General features: G+C 46.3%; 1 protein-coding gene across 6 annotated transcripts in view; it reads right to left on the reverse strand.

Annotated features, from left to right (window-relative positions):
* The window catches only part of OLFML2B (olfactomedin like 2B), a 37,160-nt gene extending 26,596 nt beyond the window's left edge, over window positions 1-10,564 (reverse strand). For 2 of the 6 annotated variants that reach the window (XM_067039926.1, XM_059037707.2), the window contains exons 1-3: window positions 9,537-9,916; window positions 6,792-7,055; window positions 4,718-4,825 (exon numbers count right to left, since the gene is read on the reverse strand). In XM_067039926.1, the coding sequence (XP_066896027.1) occupies window positions 4,718-4,825; window positions 6,792-7,055; window positions 9,537-9,710 (546 nt within the window). In that variant the 5' untranslated portion in view covers window positions 9,711-9,916. Of the gene's footprint in view, window positions 1-4,717; window positions 4,826-6,791; window positions 7,056-9,536 lie in introns of all 6 variants that reach the window. The other 4 variants (XM_059037717.2, XM_059037698.2, XM_067039930.1 and 1 more) reach the window with 4 other exon arrangements.
* Window positions 10,565-12,571: the final 2,007 nt, after the last annotated feature.

The raw sequence follows: 12,571 nt of genomic DNA on the forward strand, positions 1-12,571 counted from the left end.
TAAATCATCTCTAGATCACCTATGATACCTAATACAATGTAAATGTTATGTAAATAGTTGCTGGCATATAGCAAATTCAAGTTGTGCTTTTTGGTGCTTTCTGGAACTTGGGGGGGAATATTTTAGATCCCCCCCCCCAAATTTCTGTGGTTGAATCAAATTGTAGGCATGCATCTATTTTAAGAGCCTGGGATATACACCCACACGTATACAAAGGCACATGTGTACACAGTCACATCCAAGTAATTATAAACGTTGAATTCCATGTGAATTCAAATTGGTTGAATCCACAGATGAGAAACATGTGGATGTGCAAGGCCGACTGTATCCCCTAAAGTTGCTGATAAGCATAACTTATAGTCCAGTAGTTCCATTCCTACTTACATATCATAGAGAAATGTATGCATGTATGGGATGTGCATATAGAGGGATGCCCCTGGGGTTACTATGAATTACAAAACTAAAAATAACCCCCATATCTGCCATCAGTGGAACAGATGAATAAATTGTGGTATAATCTCACACTAGAATACTACACAGGAATAAAAATGAATGAACTACAAGCCAAAAAATGACATAGGTGAGTATTAAAAACATTAAGTTGAGTGGAAGAAGCCCAACATCCACACACATAGACACGCACTTCTGTAGGATTCTACATATTTAAAGTTCAAAAACAGACAAAACTGTTGTATTTAGGGATGCATCCTTAGGTAATGAAACTGCAAAGAAAAGCAAGAAGATGATTAACATAAAATCAGGATAGAGGGTCCCTTCAGGGGGGAATGTGAATGGGAGAAGGCATGTGGGGGGCTTTTGGGGTGTTTCTTGAGCTGGGTGCTGGTTACATGTGTATTTGCTTTATGATAATTTGCTAAGCTGTACATTCATTGTTTATGCACTTTTCTATACATGGGTTATTTTTCATGATTCAAAACAGAAGCTCAACCAAAATCACTCCACCAAGAAGAGCTTCCAGGGCTGATTTTACCAAGAGGTGAAATTCTCAACAGTTCAGATTCCATTTCTCTCTCCTTTCTTCCTCTTTCATCTGCAAATGGAGTTTCCATTCTTACATCCTCCTACATAGCTGAGGTGAATGTATACACATGTGCGTGCCTACTTCTTCTGTCAAGTACTGATCTTACTCTGGGCAAAATATCCCTCCAATGTGACCCTTTTGCCTAGTCTGACCTCCAAAGAGCTCTCTTTGGGATTCAAGAATATTCAAAGATCAGGAGCAGAGTTTCACTCCCATTCCTCCTGCACAGCCAGGCTGGAGAAGGAGTGTTTTTTCCATTTACCCAACATTCTGCCTTTTTACTGCATGCAGACTGCAAACAGAGTCAGCCAGCAAGAGCCAGGAGACGAGTGGCTGGACTTGAAGCTGAGAGACATCGCTCTGGTCTGTGGGCCCAGGGCCCAGACCCATCTGTATCTATTGTCACACCAAAGCTCCCTGTCATCTTGGGCTGCCTGTTTGGAGAAACTTTCACTGGAAAGTTTGGGGAACTTCTCTAACTTAACTTTAATCCTATTTAACAGGATTTATGGGGTATGGCCATGGTTCTGCCTAGAAATTCCCTTGGAAGAACTATTGCTACAAGTTCTGGTTAGGAAAAACTGATGCTCCCAGGGCCGCCAGCAATGATTTGAAGAAACTTATGAGGTTGATTAGAAAGAGCCCTGAGGAACCAGGAACCAGAATGCCTGAGCTCCAGCCTATACTTCACTAGCACTGTGACTGAAGGAAAGTCATCTAATTTCCTTCGGTCTCATATCCTGTCCAGCTCACAGGAACTAACAAGAGAAATGTATATGGGATGCTTTAAAACCACAAATGCTATACAAATATAAGGGATGCTGATGATTATTATTATAAAGGTCCAGTTTTTGCTACTAATCATTCCACAGTTTTGAAAAAGAGGTAACTCTCATCGATATAACTAAGGTTAGTTTGGGCAAAAACCCAGTGACTGTACGACTGCACAGAAGATACATCCTGCTGGATAGTGGCACTACACCAAATTCACCCACACTCCTACCCTTTGCCAGCAGGGAGGGCTCAGCTACTAGACAAGGCTGGAAACATTATAGCCCTTGAACAAAGCTCAGCCCACTGGCCTTCTCAGAGGCTGAGTGCCTGACCTTGGCCTCATGAACACTGTGTTCTACCCCCAGAGCTATCTTTCCCAGGCTGTGCTCTCCAGACAGAATGAAAAACATGTGGCTGCCAAGGTCAGGTAAAGGCAGAAGAGGTGGCTGTCACCCTTGTTCCTGTAGAAAATCAATCTTTTTTTTTTTTAAAGGGGCATTGCACATTTGGATGGTTCTAGGGGCCAAGAGAAAGAGAGGCACTTTCCAACTTTGAAGGTCCAATGGGATCTTGGTTTAAGTTCTTTTGAACCCATCTGAAAGAATCAGAAGGTGGTTTTCAATAGCAGAAAGAATCCCAAGCCCACGTGAAGTCCATTGGTAGTAGGATGGTGTTGACCATTCCGAATCCCACCATTCCAGCTGTCAACATCAGGAAAGGAGAGACTCGAGATGCCAAGCGGCCTGATTCTCTTAGGGAGCCCCTCCAGGAAGACAGGGGTGATAAGAGTGGACTGCCATGATCCTGTTGGCCACCTTGATCTGCCTACAAGCTTGGGCTCCAATGTCCTGACCCCACTCATTAGACCTCGTAACTGAAGTGACTGTGGACCTACCAACCCTCCAAGAGCAAATGGCCATGTTCAGAAAACACTTCATCCCAGCACCGGGGGAGCTAAGGCTAAGGGTGAGTTGAGAAGGATCTGGTGTTCACTTTCTGGGAACATTTTTAGGAGTGTAGGGAGTGTGCTGAAATCAATCCTTGAAACCACAGCATTTGATCAGCCTTGCCCCAGTTCTCTTGGCAAAGCAACAGAGGGACATTTGCCCGCACTCACTCCTTGGTCATAACCTGAGTGCTTTGTTTTATTTAGCATTTCAAAGTGTTTACAAAATGATTAGCTCAACTTTTATCTCCTCAGCAATCATACAAAGTAGGTAGGGGACCTTTCCCACTTCACAGATGGAGAAAGTGAGATATGGCTGCTTGGTAATGGCAAACAAAGAGTAATTCACCCTGTCTTGACTCCTAGTCCAGTGAGTTCCTTTTCTGTCACGCTTAAGATCCTTACTTTTTTCTCATCCTACCTACTAATCACTCATCAGGGAAACTCAGTTCCTCCATGAGACCCACAAAAGCCCACTTTTTCAGGAGGAATATATTAATATGTTTACATTCATCCCATTATTAAATTTACCTCTTATATTAACATTCTAACATAGAGAACAAATGTATGGACACCAAGGGGGAAGGGGAGTGTGTGGAATGAATTGGGAGATGGGGATTGACATATATACACTATTGATACTATGTAAAATGTAGATAAGTAATGAGAACCTACTGTATAGCACAGGGAACTCTACTCAGTGCTCTGTGGTGACCTAAATGGGAAGGAAATCCAAAAAAGAGGGGATATATGTATACGTATAGCTGATTCACTTCGCTGTACAGTAGGAACTAACACAACATTGTAAAGCAACTATACTCCAATAAAAAATGTTTAAAAATTATAAAAATTAAATAGTTTTCTACTTGAAGCAGCAGCTCTTTGAGTCACTGTTTCAAATATCCGCTCCAGAACTGGATGCCAGTCGAAGAAACATCCATAAGCTTCTTACCAATCAGGCTGAATGATGATCATTCTTTTTCTGATAACTAAATGACTTTTATTTATATGTTAAAGCATTACAGCAACAAAACAATGTCAACATGATTGTTTATAATGACTTTTATCTCCCACCACATCACCCACCAGCTGAAAACCATAGCTACAGCTATGCATCTCTCTAGAACTCAGTCATACAAATGAGGTATCTCTGTCTATGAAAATTAAATTACTAGTCTATTCTTCCTGTGGGTGATCAGCATGAATGTTTGGAAATAGGGAATATTATTTATTAGTAATCATTTTTATGTCTTCTTTCTCTAAAATGGATTTGAGATTGTTTACACCCCCCAACACACACACACACAGGGGCACGCACCAGAACAGTTTTTAAAAAGAGAAATTAACAAACATATACCCAGAAGAAACATGACTCCATCTTAAAACTGGAAGTAAGATGCTTATTGCACTTTTACATTTTATTTAACTCTGAGTTCCCTGGAAGTCAAGGGGAAAATAGATATACATTGGTTATATGGGTGGTTTTTGTTTTTGTTTTTGTTTTTGGTTTTTTTTTGCGGTACGCGGGCCTCTCACTGTTGTGGCCTCTCCCGTTGAGGAGCACAGGCTCCGGACGCACAGGCTCAGCGGCCATGGCTCACGGGCCCAGCCGCTCCGCGGCATGTGGGATCTTCCCGGACCGGGGCACGAACCCGTGTCCCCTGCATCGGCAGGCGGATTCTCAACCACTGCGCCACCAGGGAAGCCCCTATATGCTTCTTATATATGAAAAAATAAGGTATTTACATTTATATTTCACTATTTCTCTTTGTCACCAACAATTTGGCATGATTTTGCATGAGTGTTTTATGTTTTGTGTATATATTTTTCTTTGCAAAGAATAATGGGTTAAAAACATCCAGGGTACGTGCTTTCTGAAGAAAAGAGTATGGTAAGTTTGACGCACTTTGGGGCCTGATCAAGAGAAAGATATGGAAACCCAGACTCTTCCTTACCTCCTCTAGTTTGTCCACTCTCCCCACCAGTTTGGTGGTAACCGAATGCAGTTTCAGGAGATCCAGGCCATAGAAAGCTCCTTCCAGCATGTCTATGATGGTGGAGAGCTATGAAACAAGGGCAGGCGTTAGTCCAAGGCTGGGGCAGACAGGTCCAGAGGGAGACATTTCCTTTTAGATCTCCATGTTGGAGGCTGGACAGGGAAGCCACTAGCCAGAAGTTGAGAGGTAGCCCTCAGAAGCCAGCACTTGTGTGGGTGGGCACATAAGCAGACCCAATGGCATAGGTGTATTCTGTCTATTGGAATACGTGGGTAAGAAAATGGGAGAATCCTACAAGAACAAGTCAACTGAGGTCTGGACAGCTTCACCAAACTGTTTATACTTCTTTTACTCAGTCTGTCTTTCATACTAGACTGTGAGCTCCTTGGAAGTAGTGCTATGTCATCTTCATCTTTGTTTACCCATGATACCTAGTACAGTACTTGGCCCATAACAAGTGATCTGAAACACTCACATGCATTGTCTGCTGAAGTCCCTGAAAGACACCAACAAGCTTTTCCTTAGCACTAAAAGCAAAACTGCCCCTGGGGTAAAAGAGACCCAGTGGCCCATCTTTGAGGCGGCAAGTTGTCTTAAGGGTACCCAGCTCTCTCAGTTTTTTCAACACTGTCCTTCCTGCCAGTACAGAGCCACTGGGAGGAAGGTGGCTGAAGCGCTGGTGACATCCAGGGCATGCAAAGTGCAGGTTAAGGAAGCAGATGAGAGATGCTTAAACTGAGCCTCCCTGCCAAGGACCATCCCTGAAGAGTTTGTTGGACACTATTGTGCAATCTCTGCTCCTCCAATAACAGCTTTTCTAATAGATGAAGAATTCAACGTATAAAATGCTCATGTTTAGAAGATCTCCTTCCTCCACCTCAGAGGAAGATAGCTGAATCCTGGGTAAGGGCCAAGGGAGGGTAGCTGATTAATATGTACTATGATGATTTTCTGATTCCTAAAATTTTGCATACTGTTGTTTCAGAATCCCCCAAGAATCCAACCCTATAACTGGGTAACTGTGCCTTTGGTTCAGAGATTGTTTCATGGCAGAGCTGTAGTTCTGAGTGATGTGGCTGAATCCTGCAACACTCATTTTATTGGTAAACCCTACTCTGCTTGAAGGAATATCAACGATGACCAGTTACCGAGTGTGTACCAGCTGCCGGCACAGCAGTAGCACTTTACATGGTCATTCATTAATGGAACTATTGTCTATTGAGGCTCAACTATATGTCAGGTATTGTGCCAAGTACTCAATAGTTGTCATTTCATCAATTCTCAAAACAACCCCCAAAGGTAGATGTTATTCTTCCTACTTTTTAACTCAAGGAGACTGAGGTCAGATCGGGTGAGTAACTTGAGTAGCATCACGCAGCAAGCAGCAGCAGAGCACTGATTTGAACCCAAGTCTGACTCCAAACCAAGCTCATCCCACGACCCCCTGCTGCAGATGAAGAGGGGAGGGCAGGAATCAGATGAAGCCCTCAGCTGACCCACTGGGCTGCCCCAGGTAGGGCCTGAGTTTCCTCACCCTGTGGACCAGAATTACAGGATTGAAGTTTGATGACTGGACCTAGGGCAGGCCCCAGGCCTCTTCTTCTCTGCGTCACCCAGACCTTGCACTGAGGACTAAAGGCTCACTTCTCTCTGTGTGTCTGGTGTGTCTTTGGAGTGCTTCCTGTGCAGACAGCAAATTGTGGCAGTAACTCTCCTGGAGAAGAATGCTGAGTTCTTTGGCCGGCTGGGTCTGGCAGCTGCTCCCAGACCCAGCCTCCTTGTCTCCATAAGAGAGGTGGGCACACTTTGCTCCAGGCATCTCCCTCAGACGTTAGAGTTGCAAATGACCAGTTTGTCAGATCATCAGCTTTGGGTCCACACGCAACACTCTCAGGCCAGGGCCTGACCTCCTTTAAAGGCTAAAACAAGGCCCACTTACTCAAAGGCCTACAATCCCCAGCAACAGCCTTGCCAGACTCATGGGTCCCTAAGGCACCCTCTCACCCAGGCATCAACCCACACCAGGTCCTACCTTCAAGTCCCGGCTGTCTGCCTCCCGAAGTTTCTGGAGCCTGAAGTCTCCCTCACAGGGATTGAGGGCGGATGGCGGTGCAACACAGGCACACTTGCAGGATGAGCCTGAGGTGATGGTTTCCACAGTGTAGAAGTCTTCCTTCCTGGAGGTCCCCTCGTTGACCCTCTGGCAGGCGTCTCGGCCCAGGGGTCGCACTACACACTTGCACTGACAGTCCGAGCCCTCAGACACGGCCTTGACTTTGTCATAGTCTCCGAGCAACTAGACAAAGAGAGAGAGAACAGGTTGGGGGTGTGCAAACACAGACATCAGTTAGGGTCCTGAAGAAGGCTCTCCCTTCACTTTGTCAGATGTCCTGCTAGCCAGAGACCTCAGACAGCTCTGATGTGGAGTTGAAAAGGTCATCGCAACACAATTTGCTGACTCTAGCATTTCCTGGGAGGCACTCAGAGTTCAGCTCTCTTTGTTTATCTTTGAAAGCTGTGCATTTCTCAGGGGGCCTTAGCCTTTCATCATTTAAAGGAAAAAAACAAATGAGCCCCATCATTCTTCTGGTAGTCCTTGCCGTAGCTAGAATCCAGATTTAGATTTAAAAAGGAAAGGAGAAGGGATTGATGGAGGGATTGGAAAACTGACATTCCAATTTTAAGACTACTGGCTTCTGTCCTCCTTCATTCATTCACCATTTATTAAATGCCACCTTGGGACTGAGCTAGGTGCTGTGAGAGGTAAAGCAATGGGCCAGACAGAAAGACTGCTCTCAAGGAGCTTACAGTGCAGGAGATATATAAATAACAGTCACACCAATTAGGGAGTGTTAAGTTCCCCTGAAGTGGGAGTGCAAGGGGAGCTCAAACAGAGGGCCACAGAGAGTATCTCTAGCCGGGCACCAGGGAAGACTTCTTGGAGGAAATGGTATCTGATTTGGTCTCAAAGGATGGGTTCGATTTGGGGAAAAGAAACTGGGAGGAGAGAGACAGATCCAAATGTCAGTAAGGTTTACTCAGCCCAAGGATTCATTTGGATCCTAGAATAGCTTCTGCACCCAAACCCCAAGACAAAGCCAGGAGAGAAAACTGGCAGCACTTGCGGCTTCTATAGTGCTAAACATTTCCTTCTGAGTGCTTGTCCCGGCCGGCCTCCCCAGGCAGGAAAACACGCAACAGCAGGCTTTCTGGAACCACGATCCTAGGCACTTGCTGGGGAAAAGGCTCCTCCCCAGCTCCTCTCCAAGACATCCTACATCCCTGAAGTTAGGGCTCCCTTTGTGGACACAGAGAAGGGTTCCCTTCATTTGACTAAATGACCCTGTCAGGCAAGCTTTGAGCTTGTTGGAGTGGATATGTTCCTGGGATGCTGTCGGAGTGGGGAAGAAGTCTCATTATGTTTTTCTTACAAGGGTTGGGTTTCTGCTAATCCTAACATTTGTTTTAGGACTGTGGTCAAATGCAGAATGGATCAGTGGAAGGAGGAGCTGTAGTTCAGGGTGACTTCACTGGCCAGTCTTTCTGTGCTGATAGTAAATCATAGCTGTCTGCTCTCTGAAACCCTGCCTAGATTCCTACATATCCCTGCTCTGAGAGCTTGGGTGGATTCCTTCGTTTCAGGAGGCTCCAGTTTCAGGAAAGCTTTTGTTGATGGTCCTCCAGAGCCCCAATGTGAAGGATTTTTATGTCTTTTCGATTTGGGGGTCAGTGTGAGGTTATGGGTGAGTATAGGGCATGTATTAGCATAATTATTAAAGGAAGGGTGAGGAGACTAGTGTTTGATAAATGCCAAGTATTTCTACTGGAAGGAGCCAAGGACCCCAGTCCCAAGGCTTAGTGGAGGTACAGGCAGCACTAAAGGAACCCTTTCTCAGCCATCCCTCAACCTTAGGATTATGAAAACACCCACCACACAATCATCATGCAGGCTCTGGAAAGCATGAAATAAACACTCTAGAGAGACTGTCTTTTACAGTCATGAGATCTGGGTTGGGACAAACATGAGATTGTCGAAAGACCTGGCTCTACCCATCTCTAGGGCCCTTTACTGTTCTAAGCCTTATTGTCCTTAATTATAGAATGGGAATAAGGATTGTGTGGGGATTGAGTCAAATAAAACAAGTGAAAGTACTTCGTAAAAGGATATGTTACAGATCCTGTCCCTATCAGCTGTCACTCCCTCCCCTCCCCCCTACCATTTGCCAGACCTGAGTGGATCTGCATTTCCATTTTACCTCCTCAATATGGGGGGGACTTATCACCAGTCCCTCTGTTTGGGGGTCACCTCATATTCATCACACTTGTTGCTGTTCTGTTTTCTCCCTGGGTGTCTCACTCCGAGCAATGAAATATCTCCCCATGGGTTACGCCATCTGCCTCCTGTCCAGCATGCCCGCCTGTTTTCACATTCCAATTCTGACAACCAGCCACACAGACAAGAGATGGCCATACTTTCTACACCCCTTCAACCAAAAGGTTGTGATTTTTTTTTTTTCTTCTCAGGGAGTTGTGTGGTGTCTTCCCTTCCTTCTCCTCTCCTTTCTCCTGATTCTGTAACCTTGAAAGACCCTGTGATTTTGAGAGGAGGACCCATGTCCCTTTGCTTAAGAAAATATTCTGATAAATGAAAAGCAAGTGCCCTCCCCTTTGGTAATGGAGGGAGAAAAGGCTGCTTCCGAACGCTTCAGCGAGGACCATCTTAAGGCTCTTGCCACCACTCAGGGCAAGAGGGGTGGCCATGGGACTCGCAGCCTACCTGAGATAAAACGTTCTCCTGGTTGTCCGCTTCGTTTTGCAGAGTCTCGTCCTCCGTGGGCGCCACCGTCTGCACATCTGGGGGCTCGGTCGTCCCAGTCGGGGGAGTGGTGTACCCCCAGCCCAGAGCCATAACCAGAGCGAAGCAGAGAACTAGCAGCAAAGACTTGGCCATGAGGCACACGACAAGAGGGAGCTCGGCCCCTTCGGAGAATGGCTGGGGTCTGGTGGGGTGGAGGGCTGGTGTCTCGGCAAGGACTAAGGCGAGAGGGTGTCTGGCTGGAGCCCGAGAGTGGCTGCTCAGAGCGTCTTCTAAAGCTGGGTGCGGCTGAGTGGGGCGGGAAGATGCTCCCTAGAGACCCTGGTCATCTCCTTCCCAATGCGATCAGCCCCGACCGTGCGGCCCCGGTAGAGAGTGGGGCGCAGGGTAGGAGGAGGTGACGGGGAAGGTGGAGGTGGTAAGGCTAGCCGAGCGCGCCGTCCTCTGGAGAGGGCTCAGGTGGAAGGAAGGGGTCCAGGCGGGAGCGGGCGGGGCGGTGCGCGCGGGGGCGGGCGGCTGGGAGCCTGGGGTCGCAAGGGGACCCGGTGGGGGTGTGGGGCGGGCAGCTGCGAGGGCTGCTGGGCGACTGCGCCGCAGAGCGCTAGCGCGGAGGGAGGGCGGAGCCTCTATTGTGCCGGGCAGCGGGGATGCAGCAAGTTACGGCGCGGAGGAGGAGGACCGGGAAGCGCCCGGGGCTCCGGCGGAGGGGTTCCCGGCCGACCCCGCCCCCCCCACTCGACCTCAGCTGCTGCGCACGCCCTCCGGGGGGCGGGGTGGTGGTGACGTCGGATGGTCACCCCTTTCCTTCATCTGACCGCAAATGATAAAGGGAGAGAAATTACCCGAGCGAGATCCCTGAAATTTGGAGATCTCTTGTGTCCATTCTCGCGGAGAGGAGCGAGTTTCCTCTGGGCTGGGAGGTAGGCACCGAGAACTCTCCAAGTATGAGCAAGTACGGATGGATCCTCAGCATCCTCCTTTTATTGCATCTGGAGGAGAAAAGGAACATTTGCTGTTGCACGTTTCTTTTCCCTGACTTGACTTTGGGAAAGATATTTCTTAGCTTTGAACTTAGCGCCATCGGTAGTTTGCTTGCCTGCGGCAGCTTTAGAACCTGGTAATACCTCCAACAAGAGGATAGCTTTTTTTTTTTTTTAAACATCTTTATTGGAGTATAATTGCTTTACAATGGTGTGTTAGTTTAGTTTCTGCTTTATAACAAAGTGAATCAGCTATACATATACATATATCCCCATTACTCCTCCCTCTTGCGTCTCCCTCCCACCCTCCCTATCCCACCCCTCTAGGTGGTCACAAAGCTCCCAGCAGATCTTCCTGTGCTATGCAGCTGCTTCCCACTAGCTATCTATTTTACATTTGGTAGTATATATAAGTCCATGCCACTCTCTTACTTCGTCCTAGCTGACCCTTGCCCCTCCCTGTGTCCTCAAGTCCATTCTCTACGTCTGCGTCTTTAATCCTGTCCTGCTCCTAGGTTCTTCAGAACCTTTTTTTTTTAAGATTACATATATATGTGTGTTAGCATACAGTATTTGTTTTTCTCTTTCTGACTTACTTCACTCTGTATGACAGACTCTAGGTCCATCCACCTCACTACAAATAACTCAATTTCGTTTCTTTTTATGGCTGAGTAACATTCCATTGTATATATGTGCCACATCTTCTTTATCCATTCATCTGTTGATGGACACTTAGGTTGCTTCCATGTCCTGGCTATTGTAAATAGAGCTGAGATGAACATTGTGGTACATGACTCTTTTTGAATTATGGTTTTCTCAGGGTATATGCCCAGTAGTGGGATTGCTGGGTCGTATGGTAGTTCTATTTGTAGTTTTTTAAGGAACTTCCATACTGTTCTCCATAGTGGCTGTATCAGTTTACATTCCCACCAACAGTGCAAGAGGGTTCCCTTTTCTACACACCCTCTCCAGCATTTACTGTTTGTAGATTTTTTGATGATGGCCATTCTGACTGGTGTGAGGTGATACCTCACTGTAGTTTTGATTTGCATTTCTCTAATGATTAGTGAGGTTGAGCATCCTTTCATGTGTTTGTTGGCAATCTGTATATCTTCTTTGGAGAAATGTCTGTTTAGGTCTTCTGCCCATTTTTTGGATTGGGTTGTTTGTTTGTTTTTTGTGGTTTTTTTTTTTTGCGGTACACGGGCCTCTCACTGTCGTGGCCTCTCCCGTTGCGGAGCACAGGCTCCAGACGCGCAGGCTCAGCGGCCATGGCTCACGGGCCCAGCCGCTCCGCGGCATGTGGGATCCTCCCGGACCGGGGCACGAACCCGCATCCCCTGCATCGGCAGGCGGACTCTCAACCACTGCGCCACCAGGGAAGCCCCCGGGTTGTTTGTTTTTTTGATATTGAGCTGCATGTGCTGCTTGTAAATTTTGAGGATTAATCCTTTGACAGTTGCTTCATTTGCAAATATTTCCTCCATTCTGAGGGTTGTCCTTTTGTCTTGTTTATGGTTTCCTTTGCAAAAGCTTTTAAGTTTCATTAGGTCCCATTTGTTTATTTTTGTTTTTACTTCCATTTGTCTAGGAGGTGGGTCAAAAAGGATCTTTCTGTGATTTATGTCATAGAGTGTTCTGCCTATGTTTTCCTCTAAGAGTTTGATAGTGTCTGGCCTTGCATTTAGGTCTTTAATCCATTTTGAGTTGATTTTTGTGTATGGTGTTAGGGAGTGTTCTAATTTCATTCTTTCACATGTAGCTGTCCAGTTTTCCCAGCACCACTTATTGAAGAGTCTGTCTTTTCTCCATTGTATATTCTTGCCTCCTTTATAAAAAATAAGGTGACCATATGTGTGTGGGTTTATCTCTGCACTTTCTATCCTGTTCCATTGATCTGTATTTCTGTTTCTGTGCCAGTACCATACTGTCTTGATTATTGTAGCTTTGTAGTATAGTCTGAGGTCCGGGAGCCTGATTCCTCCAGCTCCGTTTTTCTTTCTCAAGGTTGCTTTG

The sequence above is a fragment of the Kogia breviceps genome, chromosome 1, assembly GCF_026419965.1.
Source record: "Kogia breviceps isolate mKogBre1 chromosome 1, mKogBre1 haplotype 1, whole genome shotgun sequence".
NCBI classification, from domain to species: Eukaryota; Metazoa; Chordata; class Mammalia; order Artiodactyla; family Physeteridae; genus Kogia; species Kogia breviceps.